At 34.5% G+C, this 25,833-nt stretch overlaps 1 protein-coding gene across 6 annotated transcripts in view; it reads left to right on the top strand.

Moving 5' to 3' along the window:
* The window catches only part of LRBA (LPS responsive beige-like anchor protein), a 766,998-nt gene that overhangs the window by 558,198 nt on the left and 182,967 nt on the right, over positions 1-25,833 (top strand). For all 6 annotated transcript variants that reach the window (XM_028848808.2, XM_028848811.2, XM_028848807.2 and 3 more), the window contains 2 exons: positions 2,995-3,110; positions 7,075-7,187. In XM_028848808.2, the coding sequence (XP_028704641.1) occupies positions 2,995-3,110; positions 7,075-7,187 (229 nt within the window). The remainder of the gene's footprint in view (positions 1-2,994; positions 3,111-7,074; positions 7,188-25,833) is intronic.

Below are 25,833 nucleotides of genomic sequence, written 5' to 3'. Positions count from 1 at the left end.
TGGAAATGAAGAAAAAAAGTAGCCCTCTTTACAGATCACAGAAGTGTAGATTTGTACAATGAAAAGTATAAAACATTTTTAAGAGAAATTAAAAATAGACCTTAATAAATGGAGACATTCCATGTTCATGGATCAGAAGACTCAATATAATTAACAGGGTAGTTTTCCCTAGATCTATAAAATCAATACAATCCCTATCAAATTCCTAATAGACTTTTTTGGAGAAATTGGGAAGTTGAAATGAATGCACCTAGAATAGCCTAAACAATTTTGAAATATAAGAACAAAATTGGAAGACGTACCTTGATTTCAAAACTTACTCTAGAGCCACAGTTATCAAGATACTGAGGGAATTCACCCTTCCTCATTTTCATTGTACTCAGTCCTCAGTTGTGGTAATTGTACAAAGATAGGCATATAAATTAAAGGAAGAGAACTGACAATACACAAATAAATCCTTGCATTTGTGGTCAATTGTTTTGCAGCATAGGTGCCAACACAATTCAGTGAGGAAAAGATAGGCTTTAAACAATTTGTGGAGAAAATTGGATGTTTACATACAAGAAAATTTTGATGCTTACCACATATCAGTCAAAAAAATTAACTCAAAATATAGGCCTATATGTGAGAAGTAAAACTATAAAATATCTGAAAGAAAACATAGGAGAAAAACTTTCTGATGTTGGGAAAGGCAAAGAGTTCTCAGATGTAACACTAAAAGCATAATCCACAAAAGAAAAAATTGAGAAATTAGACTCAACCAAAATGTAAAACTTTTGTGTTTCAAAATTGATCACTAAGTAAATGAAGAGATAAGCCACAGACTGATAAAACACTTATATATCATGTGTCTGACAAAGCACTTTTTATTAGCCTGCATTCTCCAGAAAAAGAAAACCAATAGGATATGTATGGATATATAAGAGATTTATTATGGGAATTGGCTTATATGACCATAGAGGCTAAGAAATTCCACGATACACCATCTACAGCTGGAGACCCAGGAAAGACAGTGGTGTAATTCAATCCTAATTTGAAGGCCAGGGGAGCCCATGACTGAGCCCAAGGCTTGAAGGTCTGAGGAGAGAGGGATGGGGGAAGAATTGAAGGATAGAGAACCAAGAGCTCCTACTGTCCAAGAGGAGGAGAATATAGATTCCCACCTTGAGAAGAAGAGGGAATTCACCCTTTCTCCTTCTCGTTGTATTCAGTCCTCAATCGACTGGATGATGCTCACCACACTGGAGAGAGCAGTCTGCATTACTAAGCCCACTGGTTCAAGTACTAATCTCTCTGGAAATGCTATCACAGATATACCCAGAAATCGTGTTTTACCAGCTCTCTAAGGTCACTTAATCCAGTCAAGCTGACACATAAAATTAACTATCACAGACTTGTATTCAGAATGTATATAGAATTCTAACAACTCAATGATAAAATACAAACAGCTCAGTAAATGAGTAAAAGATTTGATTAGTCATTTCACCAAAGAAGATGTACAAATGACCAATCAGCAAGTGAAAAGATGCTTAACAACATACATTAAAAATACTGTTTTACACTAACTAGAATGGTCATAATCAAAATACAAGAGCGAGTATTGGCGAGGATGTGGAGATGAATTTATACATTGTTAATTGGAACATATAGTGGTATAGCCACCTTGGAAAACAATTTGGTGGTTTCTCAAAAAATTAAAGATAAACTCAACATACAACCTAGCAGTTCCACTCCTAGGAATCTACCCAAAAGAAATGAAAATGTATTTTCATATAAAGGTATATACATGAATATTTATGGTAGCATTATTTATAATAGCAAAAACTGTTAAATGTCCATGTACTAGATAAAATGTGCTGTATTCTATATACAGTGGGATACTAGTCAGCAATAAAAAGGAATGAACTATGGATACATGCTACCATATTGGTAAACCTCAAAGACATTATGTTTAGTGAAAGAAACCTGACTCAAAAGACTACATACTAATATATAATTCCATTGATCCAAAATGTCTAGAAAAGGTGGGTTTACTAGAGACACGGAGTAGATTGCTAGTTGCCTGTAGGTGGGGATAGGAATGAAGATTATCTGTAAATAGGTACAAGGCACATTTTTGTGGTGATGAAAATGTTCTACACTTGATTTTAGCCAAAAGGCCGAGAAGAGATGAAGAAAATGTTCTAAAGTGAATTGTGATAATTGCACAACTCTCAAATTTAAAAAAAAAAATGCTGAATTATGCAAATTGGATGAATTTTATGGCATGTAAATTATACTTCAGTGAACCTTTTACAAAATAATTACCTTGTTCTTTGTGGTAGAAAGAACTGTGACAGCATATTTCTCTGAAATTCTAGGCTTTGAATGTAATAATTAATTCTGCCATCTGTTTCCCACTGCTTTTTGTATTGATCAGTTCTATTCCCTGATGTTTACATTTCATTATGAGGCCACAGGAAAATTTGTCTTCTATTAAGCTATATTTAAAAAATTTCTCTTTACCCCATGAGCAGACGCCTAAATAGTTTAGAATCTCTCTTCTCTTTGATACAAAGTATATGCAAATATATTTAAATTTATAATGTAAAAATGTATTCTCTTTAAGATAACTATTACAATAAAGACATGTGAATATAATTTTATATGCACTTCCCAGCTACTATAATTTCTTTTTATATCAGTAAAGCAGTGAATTATTAATTATACTGTTATTAATCAACTTTTATTGAACCTGTACTTTATAATGGCACTGTAATGACAGCTTACCTGAATGAATAGAACATGTATAATAGATCTGTGGCTAGTCTACATCTTTTGTTCAACCATGAATTGTAGATTGAAACCTCTCTAGTATTCATTAGTCTAACATGAGTAGAACTTTTCGGAATTATAGATATTATTATGAATGAATAAGCACAGATAATTCATGATTTATTATTGTGATATAATTAATCTTAAGATGGAGTCCACATTGAATTCTTTTTCTTGCAGACGTATTTCATTAGCTAGTCCACGTCAGCTTTTTAAGGCTTCTAACATGACCCAGCGATGGCAACACAGAGAGATTTCTAATTTTGAGTACTTGATGTTTCTCAACACGATAGCAGGTAACTTAATTCCATGCATTGATTATTTTAGACAATAAATTATTGATTTCAGTTGTTAGATTATTTTGAGTAATGGTATAACTAGCTTGTTCTATTGCCATTATTGCTACTAGAATACTACAAAGGGTATACAAAGAGAATAGGGTATGTTGCTTACTCTCATAGGAGTCATTTTAAGTACAAATGTGAATATTTACGTGATTCTAGAACGGGATATATCAGTAAAAAATTCAAGGTACTGTGGTGATTAAAAGGACAGAGAGAGAGGGAAATTATATGCACCCAGTTGGTGGGAGTAAGGAGAAAATAAGGTTTCAGTGGTTTTATAAGGATGGATACTATTTGACTAGCAGAGGAAGTGGTTGGAATGTTAGAAGTCATTCCATGTAATACTGAAAGCATAAGCAAACATACAAAGATGAGAATACATAAAGTGTACCTAGAGAGCAATGAATGGTATAGTTTGTATGTCTGTATATACTGTATATTTATGTGTGCATGAAGTATATATTTGTAAAGATATAATGGGAAAAAATAAGAATGTTAGTGTGAAGAACGATTTTCTTGTCACTTTGAAGAGTTAGCAGTCAGTTCATTGGGAAACTTTTGAAAGTTTTTGAGCACCTAAGTGATATTAGAGCTGCATCAAAAATTAACTTGGAGGCAGCGTATGTAAGATAAATTTGGGTGGATAGAGACTGGGCAGAAAGTAAAGTTAGGAAGTAATTCTGTGTGTGTGTGTGTGTGTGTGTGTAGTAATGAGGGCTTCCATTAGGTATCAGTGGGAATTAAAAAGAAGAAACAAATTCTGTAAGAATTCACAAGGCACCAGCCATTTGATATGCAGCTGAATGAATGTAGGTGATAAATGAGAAGAAAGTATCTGAAAAGACTTCCAGGCTTCTGGCCTGCGTTACTGGGAAAATGGTGGTGCAATTAATGGAAAAAGAAGTCAGAAAATTTCATCTAGGGAAAGATGATGATTTTATTGTGCCAGCAAGACTTTCAAGTTAAGGTATCAGAAAGAGTTTTTGGAAGTATAGGGCAAGGAGGATATTCAGAACTAGGACATTGTTGAATTTCATCTGCATAGAGAGGAAATCACTGAGAGATGTGAGATCAGCAAGGAAGATAATACAGAAAGCAGTGAGATGAGACAGGGAAATTCTTTTGCATATGAGAAGAAAAAAGAAGGAAAGTTAGTAAAGGACAAAAAGGAATGAGTGATCCTAGAATTTGTAGATATAGTAGGAGAACTGAGGTAAGTCAGATGTCTTGGGAGGCAAGGTAAAAGAGGGAGGAAGGAATTTTCACCTGTGTCAAATGTTACAGAATGGAGAGGGAGACTTCAGAATGAGGATAGAACTTGTCTTTGGGTTTAGTATTTAGAGGCTTCCTTATTACTTCATAGAGGTTCATGTTTAAGGCCAGCAAAAACGGTTGATTATAAGGGCTGAATAGTTTGAAATGAAATAGTAACTGTAGATGTAATTACAGATTTTTTTTTTTTTTTTTTTTTTTTTGAGACGGAGTTTCTCTCCTCTTCCCCAGGCTGGAGTGCAATGGCACGATCTCAGCTCACTGCAACTTCTGCCTCCCAGGTTCAAGAGGTTCTCCTGCCTCAGCCTTGCAAGTAGCTGGGATTATAGGCTCCTGCCACCCCACCCGGCTAATTTTTGTATGTTTGGTAGAGACGGGGTTTGACCATGTTGGCCAGGCTGGTCTTAAACTCCTGACCTCAGGTTATCTGCCCGCCTTGGCCTCCCAAAGTGCTGGGATTACAGGCATGAGCCACCATGCCCGGCCAATTATGGTTCTTTTAAATGTGTTATTAACAGAGGATGGGTTGGGGCAGAGAGGAAAAATGATGAAAGAGGAGGAGAGAGGAAAAGTAACAATTCAAGTTATGAGGGAAACAGGTTCGAGAGCTCAGGTGAAGCAATTACTCTTAGCAAAGAAAAGACCCTGTTAGAGAAATGGGAAAGAGTGAGGGGATGTTGCAAAGAATTAGAAGTTGAGGGGCTCACATTGAAAGTTCTAAATTTTATTAGAAGTTTATCTCACAGTCAGCTGAGGAAAAGGCATGAAAAAAATGTCAATGGTTATGTTGAATTTAGTAGAAATTACAGAACTAGTGACTAAGAGAATTTTTAAGTAGTAGTGACAGGAAACTTATGTAACAAGTTTAATGGATGTATTTTGCATGTAGTAAATCAATTAACCCATATTGAATGCACAGTTATGATTATGGAGCAACATTTATGAAATGATCTGTTCTCAAATAGCTTTTATTGTGCCTGCGGTGTCTTTTAAGTATATTCCCTGTACATTTTTTATAAATACAGAATCGATCATTTGCTTTAGATTTTTTAAATGTGCATTAGAGGGTGAAGTTAAGTCTCACTTAAGATTTCTTTTACTTTATTTTCTGTGCCGCATATAGATTCTCATGATATCATGATGCATTTCCCAAATGGCCATCAGTTCATATTTAATAACTGTGTATTGAGTTTAACTTAATTAAAAGTCTAATTACACTGAGCAGGTACATACGCTTCATTTTTTAGGTACAATAAAAAATTATTTCTGATTATTTAAATAGATGGGACAAGATGATTTTACTGTTTACCAACATTTAAATCAGAAGGAGAAGGAAATGGGGGAGCAAAAGGGAATCATACATTTTTTTTTCTGCTGCTATGTTTTGTTATTTTTTGTGGAGAAATTAAAATTATTGATAGAAATATGTAGTGACATTAATGACCTATGAATTAAAAATGTCATTGTTTTAATGTTTTATAAGACTGTTTCGGGTCAGCCAAAAATGAACTCTGGTACCCTAATAGGCCTCAGGCCTAAGATGAATAGAGTAAAATAAAAAGTTAAAAACATCAGACCATAAAAAAGGCTTAGATACCAAGAGTATATGCAGAGAACTACTTTAATATTCAGGTATGTATTGATATGACATCAGTACATATTTGAGAAAGAAAAAGGAATGGAAATGATAGAATATATAATAAGAAAGGAATTCAAACAATATTAATATACTTGTCTCTCTTATATTTTTGCCATAAAAGTCTGTTCATGTTAAATCTAACTAAAAATAGGCATAGACTAGTAAATAGGAGCTGGGATTCAAACACCAGCATTTTGATTCCAGAAACAATGATCTCATCCACTATGCTACCTAAAAGGTAATATCCAAGGTAATATCCTAAAAAGGTAATATCCAAAAATCCGCTGTACGTATGTAGAAGGACTACCTCCTCTTTTGCTGTAATTTGTATTTTTAATAAATCTAAATAGGTCATTGAATGTCATTAGAAAGAGGTATAGAGGAGCATGTAGCCGCATTTGGGCATGTAAGGAAGCAACATTGATAATACTGCACGTTATTTTCAGAGGATTATAGGATTTGAAAACTACCACAGAAATTTCAGAGTTATTTAGTGCAATGCCGTCATTTTACAGATGACTGGTGAATGTCCACCAGGGTTAAGTCATTTAAACTTGATTGCTTAGTTGGTTGGTTGATTATTAATGGCAGAGAAAGGATTCTTGTTTTGAAAAACTGTGAGAATTACAAATAGCTTTTTAAAGTCTTAAAAAAGAGTATTTTATTTCGGGCAGGCTTTCAAGTGATAAAAAAATGTCGAATGTAGTTTAAAAGAACACAAACTTAGGACCAGAAAATCTGAATTTGAATATGGTTTGACCATTACTAGTTGTGTGATTTGGGGCAAGTTACCTAACCTTTTGTGACTCAATTTTTTCATCTGTGAAATGGAGATGATATAATTTCGTAGGATTGTTGTGAGGATTAAATGAGATAAAGTATGGATACTGAGAATGATATCTGGCAATCAAAAATTGTTAATCTTATTTTTATGAAATTATATTACTGAATCGGTTTATTTCATTTTTAAAATTATAAATTACAAGTAACTTTTTTCCCTATCAGGCCGGAGTTATAATGACTTAAATCAGTATCCAGTGTTTCCTTGGGTCATCACTAATTATGAATCAGAAGAACTGGATCTTACCTTGCCCACCAACTTCAGAGATTTGTCCAAGGTAATTTCTCAGTAATCATCTGAAATATAATTGTCTGGCATATAAAAATAAATTGGATTGATTTCAGTTATTTTACTTAACTTAAGAATTTTTTTCAAATATGTACCTTTAATATAATTATCTCTTAAATATATTTTCAGTATTTTCAAATGGAAAAATTTAATGTGCATGATAAACACTACTTCTCTTTTGTGATGTTAGCACTGATATTCAGTGCATGGATTCATTAATTTAGTAAGCATTGCAAATTTGTAGTATTTAAAATATCACTTTTATTTCACTTATTTATGGGACTCATTCTATAAGGAGGCATTTCCTCTCTTCTACTACTAGGGTATCCAGTGGTACGTTGCAGAGAAAAGACAGGATAGAAGTTTAATTCTTACTCTTTTCTGTTAATTTACATAACAGTTTTCAAAATATTGAGTTGATTCCTAGCATTCTGCAGTGGTACCCAACTGACTATTAAAAAATTATCTTTATGAACTCATAGATTTAAATGCATTTGATGTTTCAATCCATTGCAGTTATTTACTGATATTCAGTTGTTCTTTCTTTGACCACTGGGAGCTTCTTGAAGTTATTTCTGTGACATTTTGACACATGTTTACAGTCTTTGATAACTTTCATGATCTCTGGTATGGTAAGGCACTCTAGTCTTAACCCTTACATTTTCTGGCCCGGTATAGGATCTTCTATTTCTTTGAGGAGCCCGGGTGGGACCTCTTCTAGTGGGAATTAATATCTGGAGATCACAGTTTTGTCTATTCTGCTTATTGCTACTGAATTTGTCATTATTTCTATCCCTTTTTTAGAGAGTGCTAGGAAAAAATTTAGGATGAATTACATGGGTTCAAACTGATTCCTCCAATTTATATTCAGAGTTGTATTTCCTTTAATATCTGAGTACAAAGTCTCTACCCTCATTTAGGTTAGCAGAACATCCAGTCTTTTTCCTACAGCTTCTTTCCTTAGTAATTTCTAGGAACAGCTAACAAATGTTTATGTCTTCTACTTCTTTGGCCTGGAGACTCTTTATTGCTTCTTCCCTGTCTGTACCCTGACCCAGTATTAGTCCTTCATTCCTGTAGGTCACTCTTACATTCTCACAACACCAGATTTCTTGCTATTAGTACTAACTTTTTTCCAGGGTATACACAGTTCTTTCCCTTAACTCTTCTAAATCCGTCTTAGGCCACAGGTGTTTATATAAAGTTCCACTGAATACCCAATCATAGCAGAAATACAGGGCTCTCAGTGATTCACAGTCTCAGTCAGAGGATCATTGCCCAGTGTCTGCAGATCCCAGCATGAGAAGTGCAAGTTCACTCAACATATCCAGTGTCCATTACTTAGAGCCCAGGGACTCTAAGAGTGTGTTCTTTTATTTACTCATTCCAGGAAGATGTTCAGGAGCAATTCCTACTCTCTGTCCACAGGATAGGATCTTCTTCACACAGTCCAGACAATCACAATAGTTACCAGTGATATCAAAATGAAGGTTAACATTTTCTTCATGCCAAACAATAGTGTTTAGGATCTAGCCATTGTCTGTTTTATTACCACATCTTCTGTCTCTGTCCCCATCTTTGCTGTGTCATCTGATCTTGTAATGCCTCATGTTTACCTCTTGTTCTTTTGCTCTTATTCTTCTCTTTATCTAGAGATTTGAACTCCCAGGGTACTTTCCATATACTTGTTATCATACATTTCATAATTTATTATAATTTTAACTTTTTTTCTCTGTGCTCCCTATCAGGCAAAATCATTGAATACAAAGATTTTGTTTTGTTAATTTCTGTATCTCTTGTGTCTAGTATAGTGCTTAGAGCTAAGAAATTGTACCAGTTGCTGTATCTACTTATTGAACTCTAAAAGGGAGTTTTAATTTTCAGAGGAAAGCCTTATTTGTGGATCACTTGTCTAATAAGGGATTAATATCAAGAATATATAGAGACTCCTAAAACTCAACAACATTCAAAAACGGGTGAAGAACCCGATAGACATTTCTCCAAAGAGGATATACAAGTGGCCAATGAGATAAAATGAACATCACTAATTATCAGGAAATGTAAATCAAAATCACAGTAAGATACCACTTCATAACCATTAGGAAGATTGTTAATGAAAACAAACCCAGAAAATTACAAGTATTGACACGGATTTGGAAAATTGGAACCCTTGTGCATGCTGGTACGAATGTATGATAGTGCAACTTATATGTCAAACGGTATGGTAGTTTCTCAAAAACTTAAAAAGAATTGAAAGTAGGGATAAGAACAGATAATTTTACACCCATGTTCATATTTGTAGCAGCGTGACACATGACAGCCAAGAAATAGAAACAACCCAGATGTCCATCAACAGAAAAATGGATAAACAAAACATGACATATACATACAATGTAATATTATTCAGCCTTAAAAAGGAAGGAAGCTCTGACATATGCTACAACATGAATAGCCCTTGAGGATGTTATGCTAAGTGACATAAGCCAGTCAGAAAAGGGCAAATACTGTATGATTCCATTCATATGAGGTACTTAGAGTAGTGAAATTTATAGAGATAAAAAGTAGAATACTGGTTGCCAGGGCCTGGGGTGAGGGAGAGAATGAGGAGTTAGTGTTTAATATAATAGGTATAGAGTTTTAGGATTGCAAGTTGAAAAAAGTTCTCAAGATGGATAGCGGTGATGATTGTTCAACAATGTGAATGTATTTAATACTGTTGAACTGTACATTTAAAAATGGTAAATTTTATGTTATATATATTTTGCCTCCATTAATAAAAGAGAAACCAGCAAGAAAAAAAAAAAGTTAGCAAACTAGAAACAGTTAGAGCTTTGAAAAAGTGCCTGTGTGTTTTTGTTCTTGCTTCTCTGTGATCACTTTGAGAATATGCCTAAACATTTCCAAGTTAACCTGCTGGTAGGATGTGACTGACACACAGAGGACACTTGAGCTGTGGCAGCTTAGGCCATCCTTAACAAGGTAGTCCTCAGCTGACCTGCCATCTGACCACAAACGTGTGAAGGAGTCCAACTAAGAGCAACAAAGCCTGGCCCAGATCAGCAGAATTTCCCAGTTGACCCATTGACCATGAGGAATAATAAATGGTTGGTTTAAAAAAATTAAAAAGAAAAGGAAGGCCTTACACATTGATATCATATTTGTTCTAAGACCCCATAGAATTATGGACTCTGTAGAGCTCTGTAGTCTAATAAATGAGGACTGTATTAGTTTGACTTGTGTAATGAGCCATGCAGTAGGTCAATAATAAAAACTGGGCAGCTCTTTAATCCTCAGGCTATTATACCCTACTCTGTCTCCACAGTTTGAATTTTGTGTTTGCAAAAGTAAAAATACCATTTTTGGGGAGTGAATTTGTTAGAATATAAAATGTGCTTCACAAAATGAATGACATATATATGAATACGTGTTCTAGAGTCCTAGAAATATTGCCTTCTGTTTCAGGGCTGAATCCATCAGTTTGGACTTATATTTAAGCACACAGCTTATTCAGATGTTTTTTGTGCTTTAGATGAGTTTTTAGAAATCTCTTTAAGATGTGATGAGTAATAAGATGGACTGTGGGCTGGACTCATGATTCTGTCTTGATGAAATAGTAGCTAATGGTGACAAGTGGGAGATTGTTTTTTGTTTTGTTTTGTTTTGTTTTTGAGGATATGTTTTTCTCTTCCTCCATCTTTGTACCTGAACAAAAGTTCTCATAACTCTTTTACCTCCTCCTAACACCATCGTTTTTTACCAACTGCCTCCATTCTGTGCCCCTCATCTTTGTTTCTATTCTACTAAAAATGTTAAATGACCAGAAGGAAGCCTCCAGAACAATTTTATTATGTAGGCTGTATGATTTTTATTATGAGTATTTATTGAAATTTTATCAGAAAAATGCTATTGCAGATTAGTGGCCAGCTAAACAGAATCCTTTATTAAAATCTATTTTTATTTGTATATTATAGCTGTACCTAAGGAACTTGTCAAATACTTTTGTTGGGTGGGTAAAATGTTATTTTAACTCATGCCTTTTCTTCAGGATATGAGAAATAAGGTTACCTTATGCCCCACTAGATGATCAATAGTAATTTTGCTTTTTTATTTTGTTACATTAAAAGTAAAAAGGTGAGGGGCTGCAAGACAAAACTATTGCTTTCATTAACCTCTATCCAGATATGTCCACATCCACTAAACAAAGACATAAGAAATATCATTTGTGTAATTTTGTGACTTCAATTGTAATGGCATCCATTTTTATATTTTTAGAGATTTTGTGAAATATTTGCCCTTTTGGCTGAGGAAGGAATAGTTATAAAAAGTGCTTTCAACAAGAACCGAAGGGCACACAATTGGATAGTGAACAGTAGCGTAATTAGTAGGTCTGGGAAGAAGTGTGGAGCTCTAACATTCTACCACCTGTCTTACAACTAATAATCTCCTTTCCTGTAAACCAGTGGTAGTGTGAATGCTGCAAAAGTCATTCAGGTTCATGAGAATGGAATTCTACTAGTACTAATTGCTTTCATTAAATATTGATGAAATAAGTGAGTTTGGAATCAACTGCATTTAGTGAAATAATCAAGCACATCAGATATTTGAAAATTGTACTTTGCACATATAAAATAGTTGTGATTGTTTACTTGCTAAAAGTATCTCATTCCTTGTAGTATTAAGGCTTGCCAAAATGTTTACAGTGTGATTCAATTTTCAAATATTTATTTATGCACACATTTTCAAAAATCTCATATATAAATGAACTCTATCAGTACAAATAATGATTATAATATAATTGTATTAAAATTTGTCCCATAGTATACATTTTGTAAACATTACTGTTTGTTTAAATAAACTTGTGAAATCTTAGAAAACATTGTATGCATAGCTTAATGTAGAATACAAACAGATCTTATCTCCATTCTTAAGTGGATAATATAGCCTGCCTGGCTTTAAAATGTGTTGAATTATTTATGCATATTTATATCTATTTAATTTCCCCAAAGCTGTTTTTCAGAGGACTTTTAGTAGCTTCCATACAAAGCTACAATTTTGTTTGGTAATGTCTTCCATGTTGCACTGGGAATTTTCTTTCTGAAGTTGAATTAATGTAATCAGCATCCTTTCTTCTGTATTATTTTTCTGATCTTCTTTGTAGAAAAAAAATGGCTGAATGGAGCAATGTAAAAAATGTCTTTTTTAATGTATAAGCTTTTATTCCATGTACAATCTCTCTTTATAATCATTCCAAATTAGTATTTTAAGTACATTGAGAAGATCAGATCTATTTTATTCTGAAAGACTGATGAAAATTAAATCTCTTCTTGTATTGAAAAAGTCCTCATTTAGCATAAAATGGTTTAATTTATTCTTTCAAAGCTGAAAAAGGTAGGAATCAATTTTGAGGTTGATTTCTTTTCCCTCTACTTTCCCAGTTATTTCATCAGTAGTCTGAAATTCTGACTGATGAGAAGACAGATCTAACCATGCATAGAATTTGGAGTGACATTAATCCATATTTTATAAACATACATTGATTTTATATTTTGACAACCTCCTTGGAAGAGATAAGATTCAGCGTTTTCTTTTTGACATTTCTTTATAAGAAATTATAATCAGTGCAGGAATATATTTACAAAATTTCGTACCATAAAAATAAATTATGATGGCTGAGTTTTTCAGTACCAGGACTTCCTTTGTAGATTAGGATGATTTCCTTTGTACCTGTGATTTATTATCTTTTCTTTACTTTGGAAAGTGATTGTGTAAAACAAATTTTCTGAGAGAAGGAAACCAAGACAATCTGAGGCAATCATTTTCTTCTAGTTGATCAGTGTAGTTAGTTTAGAATATATAGTATGTATTTGTACAGTAATCTGGGTACCTTTTCAAAAAACCAGTGTGTTCTTGGATTGAAATGCAATTGATAACTGTTCCACTTGCCAATGAAAACCCAATTTTCTTGGCTATGAAATTCACAAGACAGGAGTATCCCACTTTATTATCGTTATTATTGTTAACTAATATTTATTGAGCACTTACTATGTGCCAGGCTTTTGTCTAAGTGGTTTGTGTATGGTAATTCCTTTAACTGTCACAGAATCCCCTTAAGTAGGTAACATCATTATTGTTTTTACAGAGGCAGAAACTAATGCACCAATGGGTCAAGTTGCACATAGGTAGACTCAGAATCTGAACACTAAGTTTTCAATCTGTAGCTCACAACTGCATTTTTAAAAAATAAATGGGATACCGTAGCATAACATAAAAGAGAAAACATCACTGTGCTTATTGTATAAATCTTCTGCTCAGTTTGTTTGAGTGTGTATACATGTGTGTTTTTTAAAATAACATATTTCTTAATGTGAGTTTTGGCCCAGAAAGTTTGAGAAACTCTGTAATATGCTAATACTGCCTTCCACTTTTGGCATCAGTTGCTGGGTCTATTTTAATGTTATTTATGAAGTTACCTTTCACTTCTGGTGCTGAAGTACCTAGTACATACAAGCAACATGCTATTGCTTGTAAACGGAAAGCTTTTCTTCTTTTCAAATTGCGCTACTCTTATTGTCTTTAGCCCAGGTTATGCTCCAGGCTTTTTTGATTAAACCCATTTTACAAAAAAAGCTGAATATTTGGTTAAAACTAGAGGATCCTCAGTGTTACTGCTTATGCATTTGTTCATTCATTTATTGGTTGTTAATTGAGTACTGTAATATGCCATGGACTGCTAGTTTCTGAAGATCTGAAAGAATAAAATGAAGTCATTACTATGCTAGTAAAAGAATAAGCTGAAGATTAGGGAGAAACAGGAATGGTCAAGGTAAAGCAAATATTTATTTTTTATTAATTACAACTCACATTTCTAAAATGAAGAAAAATAGACAGTTTGAGGAACAAGGTAAAGAAAAATCCGGTTTTCATCTTTAGATTGTAACCACAGAGTGAGCTGTTATTTTGGTCCATAGTGCAGAAACAGGAAAATAAAAAGTAGAAAAAAGTGAACCTGCACCATGATCTCCTGATTCCTGTCTTGCAACGTAGGAATCAGAGGAAAATCGACTAAAACGGAATTTTAAATTTTTGCCTAAGCTATAAGAAATCATGTTTGTTTTGTTTTGTTTTTAAACCTATGTTACAATGCTAGACTATTCACACTCTGTTAACCTAGCAGTTTACATTGCCCTAGTTTGAATCCAAATATTTCTAAAAGAGTAAATACTGACAAAACCGAAGAGAACTGAGTGACAGAACCATAGTGAATTTATTACTCATTGCTGAGTTGCTCCTGTTTGTGCTGAGTATATGTTTCTGTTTCTCTCTCTCCCTTTCAGGAAAAGTAAGTGATTATTTTTTTCTCTCCTTCATTTATCTCCTACCATTTGAATGTGTATTTTTATTTGTGAGATATTTCTCTCTAACACACACATTTAATATACAACATACATCTTGACCTGGAATTGACTACCGACATTTAACTGTTGTTGATCAGACAGCACTTCTTTATCTCCTTAAGTTTTAAGTGCTGTTTCTGATGAATGCCAGTCCTTTTAGTCTGCTCTGTAACAGATACACCAGGAATCAATATACCATCTAGATGTCACAGAGGGAAAAGAACACTCTTGGGGGTGGGGGGAATATTGTTTAAACTTGTTAGGTGTTATGGCTTTTACTTCGTTTTTCTATTTACTGGGCTTCAGTGAAGCCAAAGGAATTCAAGCTTACAAAAAGAAACACATCTTATGATACTACAACAGTAAATAACAGATCTTAAATTGTTTAAATAAAATATAAATGCAAAGAAAGAAACTAAAAATTACCCCATACTTGATTATGTTTTGGATATGTTTTATTGGCTGACATAATATGTTAAAAATATTTTAATCTTGGCATCAAACATGGATGCTGTTGTATGCCACATTGATTTTAGAGATTATGATATAAATTACATTGTCTGGCCTTGGAAAGTTTGCAGTCTAATAAGCATAAGAATGATATGGGAGAAGTTCCCAATGTAATTGTAGGATTGTGAGGGAAGCCCTAATAGGTGCTTTCCACTATGACAAGCATTTTACATATGCTGTTTCCTTTAATTCCCTCAATAACCCTGTAAGGAATGTGTTATTATCTTTATTTTAGAGATAAGGAAACTAAGATTTAGTGAGGTTAAAGAATTCTGGCAGGTCACACATTTTCCAAGTGGTAAGCTCAGGATTTGATCTCAGATCTGTGTATCAGTAAACTGGTAGACTTTAGGTATAATCTGAAAGAACATTTTAAATTGAATACTTGCTTTATATCTGTTTCATTCCAAAATCCAACTACTTTTCCCTCTGTATTGTCAAAAAGTAAGAGATTGACTCTTTTGGAGAAATTGTACTAGACGCATTTCTGATATGAGAACACCAAGCACACCAGAAGGAGGGTTTAAGGTAGAGGATGGAAAACAGGAGGATTTTAACTGAAAGCTTTAAGTACTAAGTCATGAGAGCCCCTAGACCCTTTCTGCTGTCATGCTATTAGAACTGTGGCAGCTAAGTTTATACCATTCTCACCCCATAAGACAGAAGATTGTATTACTCTTTGGACATATTCACTGGCTCAAAAGAAAACACCTAAAAAAAATAAAACATTTAGGGATCCTACTTAGAGCCCACTTGATTTCCTTTCAGTGAAGTCTACCAGTTCACATCACTACTTATGCTCTATATGCTTCAATCAGCTCTTCAGTGTCTCATTCTTAAAAATGGAGGGGCAGCCAAGTATTAGCAAACATTTAAAGACAGCCTCTAATGTGAAAGATGACAAAGACCAAAGTAAATAGAAAATCAAAACAAAACCAGAAGAAACAGAGGCAGTTTATGAAGAAGAAGTGTTTTTTTTTTTAAAAAAAAAAAGAAAAGAACTAGAATAAATGTTCTCAGATAAAAGAAAACTATTGCATTAATAGAACAAGAAAATTATGCTATGGAAAGTGAATAATCATAAAATAAGAAAGAGCAGTATAAAAATTAATAGAAGAGTTGTAAGGTAAGTGCAGATATATCTTCTAAAAGGAATATCAACATGATGTGGAGAAAACAGCCTGGAAAGATAAAATTAGACCAGAGCAGGGAATCTTTGGATTTAGATAGAGTTGTATATTACTGTTACCATTTATAAGTAGAGGCACCTTTAGCAGATTACTTAATTTTGAGGATCCTATGTAGCAAACTATGTAGCTATTTAATTTATAAAACCCTGAAGAAAATTTTTCATGGATACACTGACCTTTTTAAATTGAATTACTACTTGTTCAATGTGGCATGTTAGTTTAAAATATGTCTGTGCAACTCTTTACGTAGAATTTAATACTAAGTTCAGGAAAGTGGAAGCGTATATATTTAAGGAATATACATGTATATAGATGTTAGAAGGCATTTACAGGATTTGTTGAAGTTTTGTTTTTAAAATAGAATTAGTCTATTTATTTTGTGTGACTGTGTTTCTAAATTTACATCTTTTAAGCATTAGTACTCTGTATAGCAGACTTGGTTTTCTGTAGAAGTTATTTTCTAATAGAAGTTTTTGAATGACTCTAACAGACGTTAATTCTACACTTAATTCAAGCAGCCTCCAATGACATTATTTTTTAACATTAGTCAGAAAATGATAAACCGAAGCAACTGAAATGGATTGTGGTTAATATTACTGTCAGGGTGATGAATAATCCTGACATATACCAGCAACACACTGCCAGTCAGTAATCCTCCTCAAAGTTAAGTATTTATTCTCTGATCATGCTAAGTTACTGTGATGTGGAGTGACTATTTAGTATTATTTGTAAATGAATTGTTTTATTTGCATAGCATTATTAGTTTTATCCCATAGTGCTTTGTATTCGTTTGGTGCTGGGTGTACAAACTGAGGTAGGTTTAGAATAGGGAATATCTACTGTGAATTTACATAGAAACTATTTCCAAAACACCTAGGAAACTTTTTTTAAGTTTAATTAGTAGCAGTAACTATCCTCCTGATTTTAGGCATGGCTATTTTTTTTTTATTATAGAAAGTAAATTTAGTAGAATATTTAAAAAGCAGGTATGCATTTATAGCTTTTAAAATATACTTGCATGTGTCAACTTCTGATTCTTATCTTGCCTACGATTTTAAAAGTTACTTTGTGTGTGAATATGTACTATGGTTTTTTACAGTGGATAATGTAATAAATATATTTTATTCTTATGTTCAAATTCCTGTCCAATTCTTTATTCTCCAAGTTCTATTCAATGTGTTTGTTCAAATAATTGTTGAGTATTTGTTGGGCGTCTTTTTTCTACACTATTCTGAGGACTCTTCCAGAAACAAAAGTGAATTAAATTGTTCGTACTTTTAAAGACCTTTATAATTGCATGCATGTTATATTTAAAACGTTTATACAAGACTAATCAGAAAACATTTTTCTGTAGCTTAATTTTTAGATGGTCTTACTTTCAGAAAAGGAATTTTTTAAAAAGTGTGAATCCAAAATTTATCATTTGAAGCAAGTTTTTGGAAGTGGAAAGAAGTAAATTCTGCAAACAAAATCATGTTATTGTGGGCTCTATATAAAAATTAGAATAGACAAATAGTTTTTTTTAGTGTAAGAGGGAAAGAAAATCAGTAGTTTTACTGGGATATACATCCCGTTGAACTGCATTAACTTATTTATTTTAAAAAGAAAAGATTTTACAAATCCACATACCTACAGTGAACTCATTTTTGAGAAAGGTGCCAAGAAAGTACACTGGGGAAAAGACAGTCTCTTCAATAAATAGTGCTGGGAAAAGTGGTTCTTCATATGCAGAAGAATGAAACTAGAACCCTATCTCTAACCATATACAAAATCAAATCAAAATGAATTAAAGACTTGAATCTAAGAACTCTAACTGTGAAACAAGAAAACATTGGGGAAACTCTCCAAGACATTGGTCTGCACAAAAATTTCTCGAGTAGTACCCCATAAGCACAGGCAACCAAAGCAAAAATGGGCAAATGGGATCACATCAAATTAAAAAACCTTCTGCACAGCAAAGGAAACAATCAAAAAGTGAAGAGACAAGCCACAGAACAGGAGAAAATATTTGCAAACCACTCATATGATGAGGGATTAATAACCAGAGTATGTAAGGAGCTCAAATGGGTCTATAGGAAAGCATCTCATAATCCAGTTTTTTAAATGGGCACAAGATTTGAATAGACATTTCTCAAAAGAAGTCATACAAATGGCATGCAGGCGTACGAAAAGGCACTCAACATCACTGATCATCAGAGAAATGCAAATCAAAACTGCAATGAACTATCATCTCATTCCAATTAAAATGGCTTATGTCCAAAAGACAAGCAATACCAAATGCTGGTGAGCTTGTGAAGAAAAGAGAACTCTTGTACACTGTTGGTAGGAACATAAATTAGTACAACCATTGTGGAGAACAATTTTGAAGCTTCTCAAAAAACTAAAAGTAGAGCTGCCATATGATCCAACAATTCCACTTCTAGATATATACTGTGGAGAAAGGAAATCAGTGTATCAAAGAGGTATCTACACTCCCAGGTTTGTTGGCAGCACCGTTCACAATAACCAAGATTGGGAAGCAACCTAAGTATCCATCAACAGATGAATGAATAAAGAAAATATGGTACTTATACACAATGGAGTACTATTTAGCCATAAAAATAATGAGATCCTGTCATTTGCAACAACATGGATAGAACTGGAGGTCATTATGCTAAGTGAAATAAACCATGCACAGAAAGACAAACATCACATGTTCTCATTTATTTGTGGGCATCGAAAAATCAAAACCATTGAACTAGTGGAGATAGAGAGTAGAAGGATGGTTTCCAGAGGCTGGGAAGGGTGGTGGGGGATGGGGTATAGGTAGGAATGATTAATGGGTACCAAAAAAATTAGCAAGATAGAATAAGACCTAATATTTGATAGCACAACAGGGTGACTATAGTGAAAAATAATATAATTGTACAGTTTAAAATAACTAAAAGTATAATTTATTTGTAACACAAGGGATAAATGCTTGAAGGGATAGACACCTGATTTTACATGGGATTATTATGCATTGCTCGCCTATATCAAAACATCTTAGGTACCCCATAAATATATACACAAACTACCTATAAAAATTAAAATTAAAAATTAAAAAACACCAAACATCAAAAAAATTAAGAATAATAAATAAAAGTTTTTGGATGGAACTGGAAGCCATTATCCTAAGTGAAGTAACTCAGGAATGGAAAACCAAATACCACATGTTATTACTTGTAAGCTGGAGCTAAGCTATGGGTATGCAAAGGCATACACAGTGGTATAATGGACATTGGAGACTTATAAGGGAGAAGGCTAGGGGGAAGGTGAGGGATGAAAAATCACCTATGGTACACTCTTTGGGTGACAAGTATACTAAAAGCCCAGACTTCATTACTATATAACTCATGCACATAACCAAAAGCTACTTGTACCCCCTAAAGCTATTGAAATTTTAAAAATTTTAAAAAAGAAAAATAAAAGTTTTGATTAGGCCAGTAAATTGGGAAAGTTATAAATCTAGTGTGACCTATCTCAGTAAATTATTTTAATATCTGAGTGTTACCTGTCTGAAATATAGACAAGGTAATTAATAGTCATTAGTAACATTAATAACTGTTCAAATCATCCTACAATCCTATTGTTTAATTGTTTTAAAAACTTGAGATATTGCCCTCTTTCGGGCATCTTTTTAGAATTCTGTCCCAGGTTCTGACTTGTTCAACAGTTTCACTAATATAACAAATTGACCATATAGCTTACCATACACAAATTAAAATACAAATTTTGGAGGCCAGGCGTGGTGGCTCACACCTGTAATCCCAGCACTTTGGGAGGCCGAGGGGGGTGGATCACGAGGTCAGGAGATCAAGACCATCCTGGCCAACATGGTGAAACCCTGTCTCTTACTAAAAATACAGAAATTAGCCGGATGTGGTGGTGCGTGCCTGTAATCCCAGCTACTCGGGAGGCCGAGGCAGAAGAATAGCTTGAACCAGGGAGTTGGAGGTTGCGGTGAACAGAGATCGCGCTCTACCTTCCAGTCTGGGTGACAGAGCGAGACTCCGTCTCAAAAAAAGAAAAAAAAAACTTTTAAATCATTTTGATTGAAATATTCACATGAAATATTCAAGTGAAATATGAAGGACTAATATGAATTCTTACATTTAGGGTTGAATTTTTCGTACAGAAAAAGGTAGAAAAGAGATTGAAGATGAGTCAGTGTTCAATGGATAACACTTGCTGGTGTCTTACTGGTAGAAAGAAAGATGAAGATGTGCCCGTTGTTCCCAACCTGTGAGCTCTGGTCACTTGAGGGGACTGTGGGTTTGTTGCAAGAGGTCTGTGAATAGACAGTGTACGTGTATATATATTAGAGACTATCTTACAGGACAAAGTTGGAAGCTGCTGATTTAGATTATGTAATTGACTATCTATTTATTTTGACCCAATGGTGTTAATGGCTTTTCTAAAAACAACTTGGACCAAACAGAATTATTACTACTCTTCTGTATTGTGGCTGCTAATGCTACTTATTTTTTGTCTAGAATGTATTATAGGTTCATGGTAAGAGTTAAGGTTCTTTTTTTGTGTGTAGAATTCCAATTAATCTAACACCATTTGTTGGAAAGACTTTTTCTCTGGAGATGTCCTGGCATCTTTGTTGGAAATCAATTGGCCATATATGTGTAGGTCTATTTCTAGACTTTCTGTTCTGCACAATCAATCAGTATATCCTTATACCAGTACCACAGTCTTGAGTACTGTGGTTTTACAGTAAATCATGTAATAAAGTCTTGTGAACCCTCCAGCTTTATTCTTCTTTTAAAACATTGTTTGACTGTCCTAGCCTTTTTTCTTCTTGAGAATGTACCTGTTAATTTATAAATTTTAAAAAGCCTTCTAGATTTTTTATTAGGATTGAATTGAATCTGTAGAACATTTGGGGTAAAAATAATGTACTAACAATATTGAATGTTCCAGTTCATTAATATAGTGTCTTTTCCATTTATTTAGTCCTTCTTTAGTTTCTCTCAAATGTTCCATAGCTTTTAGCATACAATTCTTACACATATCTTGTTAATTTAACCTTCAAAAATTCATGTTTTTAATCCTGTTATAAAATGTTTAATTCCAATTATTTGTTGCTAGTATGTAGAAATACAGCTGAATTTTGTAAATTGACCTTGTCTTCTGCATCCTTGCTAAACTCTATTATTATTACTAGCAGCCTTTTTGTAGACTTTTTGGGACTTTCTACATAAATGGCATTGTGAAATGAAGACTTACTGCGCTATATAATGTTAACAAATATTGAGAGTGCCTTGTCTTTAGTGTTAGGGGAAAAGCATTCAGTCTTTCGCCATTAAGTATAATATTAGCTACAGGCTTTTCTGTAGATGCTTCTATTAGGTTAAGTTCCCTTGTCTTTTTTTTTTTTTGAGACAGAGTCTCGCTCTGTCGCCCAGGCTGGAGTGCAGTGGCGCAATCTTGGCTCACTGCAACCTCCACCTCCCGGGTTCAAGTGATTCTCCTGCCTCAGCCTCCTGAGTAGCTGGGACTACAGATGCCTGCCACCACAGATGACTAATTTTTGTATTTTTAGTAGAGACGGGGTTTCACCATGCTGGCCAGGATGGTTTCCATCTCTTGAACTTGTGATCCACCTGCCTCAGCCTCCCAAAGAAGTACCCTTCTATAACTAGTTTGTTGAGAGTCTTCATCATAATTGGGTATTGAATTTTATCAAATTCCTTTTCTGAAGATGATTGCATTTTCTTTTTTAGTTGGTTAATATAGTGAATTACACTGGCTGATTGTGTAGTGTTTCCTTCCTGTGATAAACCAGATTGTGATGTATTATCCTTTTAATAAATGGCTGGAACACATTTGCAAATATTTTCTTAAGAACTTTTGCGCCGGGCGCGGTGGCTCACGCCTGTAATCCCAGCACTTTGGGAGGCCGAGGCGGGCGGATCACAAGGTCAGGAGATCGAGACCATCCTGGCTAACACGGTGAAACCCCGTCTCTACTAAAAATACAAAAAAATTAGCCGGGCGCGATGGCGGGCGCCTGTAGTCCCAGCTACTCAGGAGGCTGAGGCAGGAGAATGGCGGGATCCCGGGAGGCGGAGCTTGCAGTGAGCGGAGATCGCGCCATTGCACTCCAGCCTGGGCGACAGAGCGAGACTCCGTCTCAAAAAAAAAAAAAAAAAAAAGAACTTTTGCATATGTGTTCCCGAAGGATATTGGCCTGTAATGTTGTTGAGTTTTGGCATCAAGGTAATGCTTACATGACAAAATGAATTTTGAAGTTGTTTCTTCCTCTTCTGTTTCCTAGAAAAGATGATATACAATCATTATTTTACCCTTAAGTGTTTGGTAGAACTCATGAGTGAAGCCATTTAGGCCAAGAGTTTTGTTTCTGGGAAGGTTTTTTTGTAAAACTTTGAATTCAGTTTCCTTAACAGATAAAGGGCTATTCAGGTTATCTTTTTGTTAATGAGTTTTGGTAGTTTTCATCTTTCACAAAATTTGTTTATTTCATCTCAGTTGTCCCTTCCTTCATTCTTGATGCTGGCATTTATTTCTTTTTCTCCCTCTGGACCAGTCAAGCTGGAGATTTTATTTATTTTTCTATTACTTTTTCTGTTTTCAATTCCTGTGATCTTTGCTTTCCATACTGTATTTTTTCTATATGATTTAGATTTAATTTATCTTCCTTTTTAGTATCTTAAGGTGGAAACGTTAAACTATTTAAGGACTTTTTTTAATGTAAGCATTTAGCGCTACAAATTTTTCTTAAAGCACTAATTTAGCTGGGTCCAACACATTTTTATATATTGTTTTTATTTTGAGCCCATTTAAATATTTTCTCGTTTCTCTTGTAAATTTCTTTTTCACCCATGGATTATTTAGAAGTATGTTGTTTAGTTACCACCTATTTGGGGATTTGTCAGGTGTCTTTCTTGTGTTTATTTCTAGTTTAATTCCATTGCGGTTGAGGAACATACTCTGTATGATTTCAGTTCTTTTCAGTTAGTGAGAATTTGTTCAGTGGCTCAGAATATGGTCTACCTTGATTAATGCTCCATGTGCATTTGGAAAGAGTGCATATTCTTCTTTAGTTAAGTATAGTTTTGTAAATATCAATTAGGTCAAATTGGTTGATGATGTCGTTGCTGATGTCTTCTATATTCTTACTAATTTCTACTTGTTCTGTTGAATCCTGAAAGAAGACTGTTGAAGTCTCCAAGTATAAGTTAGATTTGTCTGTATTTTCGTTCAGTTCTGTTAGTTTTTCTGTTTGTTTTGTTGTGTTTTTGAGGCAGAGTCTTGTCCTGTCGCTCAGGCTGGAATGCAGTGTGCCATCTTGGCTCATTGCAACCTCCGCCTCCTGTTTTCAAGCAATTCTCATGCCTCAGCCTCCCAAGTAGCTAGGATTACAGGCATGTGCCACCATACCCAGCTAATTGTATTTTCAGTAGAGACAGGGTTTCGCCATGTTGGCCAGGCTGGTCTCGAACTCCTGGCCTCAAGTGGTTTGTCTGCCTTGGCCTCCCAAAATGCTAGGATTGCAGGTGTAAGCCAACCCACCTCACCAAAGTTCTGCTAGTTTTTATTTTATGTATTTTCCACATTTATTTTTGGGTACATGATGTGGGTTGAATTTTGTTTCCAAAAAGATGTGTTAAAGTCCTAACCTCCTGGTATCTATGAATGTGACCTTATTCATAAATAGGGTCTTTGAAGATGTAATCAAGTTAAGATGAGGTCATTAGGGTGGGCCCAAATCCAATATGACTGGTGTTCTTGTATGAAAACATATAAAGACAGACATACAGGGGGAGAACACTATATGTTGATGGAAGCAGATATTAGAGTTGTGATGCTGCAAGCCAAGGAACAACTGGGCCTACCGGAACCTGGAACAGGCAAGAAAGATTCTCCTTTAGAGGCTTCAAAGAGAGCATGAACCTGCAAACAACTTGATTTCAGAATTCTAGCCTCCAGAAATGTGAGACAATAAGTTTATATTGTTTTAAGCCACCTAGTTTGTGATGTTTTGTTATACGAGCCCTAGGAAACTAATACAGTGCATATACTCTTCAAATTGTTATGTTTTCTTGATAAAATAATTCATTTTTCCTTATGCAATGTCCTTCTTTATATTTAGTAATATTTCATGTTCTGAAATCTACTTTTTCTGATGTTAATATCCCATGAGGGCATTATTTTGATTATTACTTGCAGCATTTTTTTTCTATTATTTTAAGAATCCTGTCTATGGCTTTATATTTAACTTTTTTATTATGGACAACATATAATAGAACCTTGCTTTCATGCCCAATCTGACAATCTCTGCATTTTAATTGGGGTGTTGAGATCATTTACATTTAATGTAATTTTTTATATGGTTGGCTTAAATCTACCTTCTTGCTGTTTTTTTTTATTCTACACATCAGTTCTTTGTACTTTGTCTCCCTTTATGTGCTTCTTTTAGATTAGTTTTATGATTGTATTTTATCTGAGATAGGAGAACAGTATAGGCTGGGATATAAATAAGATTTTATGCCCAGGGAAATATATGCTTCTTTTTATGTCACGTAGTTAGTGTGGGGAGTTCAGTCAATCTGGTCAATAGATGAGCTTAGTTAGGTTTGTTATTGTTATTATTACCCTAAAATACAGTGCAAACTTCAAATTCTCTGTAAGAATTTGGCCTGGGTGGTGGATGTCTTTTCTCACTCTTCTTGCTCTACTCTCTAGCTGACCCTCTATGCCTATGCCACAGAGACATTTTTCTATGTACTTTTCTGGGTTTTTTTTCCAGAATTAGATTGCTGTTGTTGGTAACTCAGTTCCAGGCTTGTTGGGGGGTAGATAGGGTAGTTCCTCAGTTCTCCTGGTTCATCCTCATTCTTAAGTAGATCCCATTTAAATGGTCGTCAGGGATGGACCTTCTCAGTGTTCTTGCGTCTACCCTTCATGGCATCCACAGGAAAGAATTTCCTATCCTTCTCCTAGTAGTAGCAGACCTCTTCTTTGCATCAGTGCAGGACATGTCTTCCTGAAAGGGCTTTTGCTTTTACCCTACTCCAGAAGCAGCGGATCTTTGCCTGGGTCCTAGGGGTGGTACACAGGGTAGTAGATTAGTTTTGCTACTATCCCTCTTCCTGTAGTAGATTAGTTTTGCTCCCACTCTTTCCCCATGTGCAAGTTGATACTTGCTTAGTCCCTGGGATGAGAGTTTGGTGTTCCTCTCCCATCAGCTTAAGGATTTTGATTCCTATAAGAGAAAGATTAGGGGAATGAGATTGTGTTTTGTTGCCATTCCCAGTAACTGTAAATCATATCCTGTGTGCCTGTGTCACCTAGAGAGCCCCTCCCTGGTTTTCTACCTTGCCTCAGTCATATTCTCTCTCATGAGCCACCTATAGAGGCCCATGGAAAAGAGCTTAGAAGTGCATGCAAACTCCCTTGTGTTTCTAAGTTGATCTGTTCACCCAACATTGGTATTTAGAATTCTTTATAAATAATTTTAGCAGATTCTTCTTTCCTGCCTTTTTTTAAA

The sequence above is a fragment of the Macaca mulatta genome, chromosome 5 (assembly GCF_049350105.2).
Source record: "Macaca mulatta isolate MMU2019108-1 chromosome 5, T2T-MMU8v2.0, whole genome shotgun sequence".
NCBI classification, from domain to species: Eukaryota; Metazoa; Chordata; class Mammalia; order Primates; family Cercopithecidae; genus Macaca; species Macaca mulatta.
The sequence above is the reverse complement of the archived record's forward strand: the minus strand, read 5'-3'. Positions and strand labels throughout refer to the sequence as shown.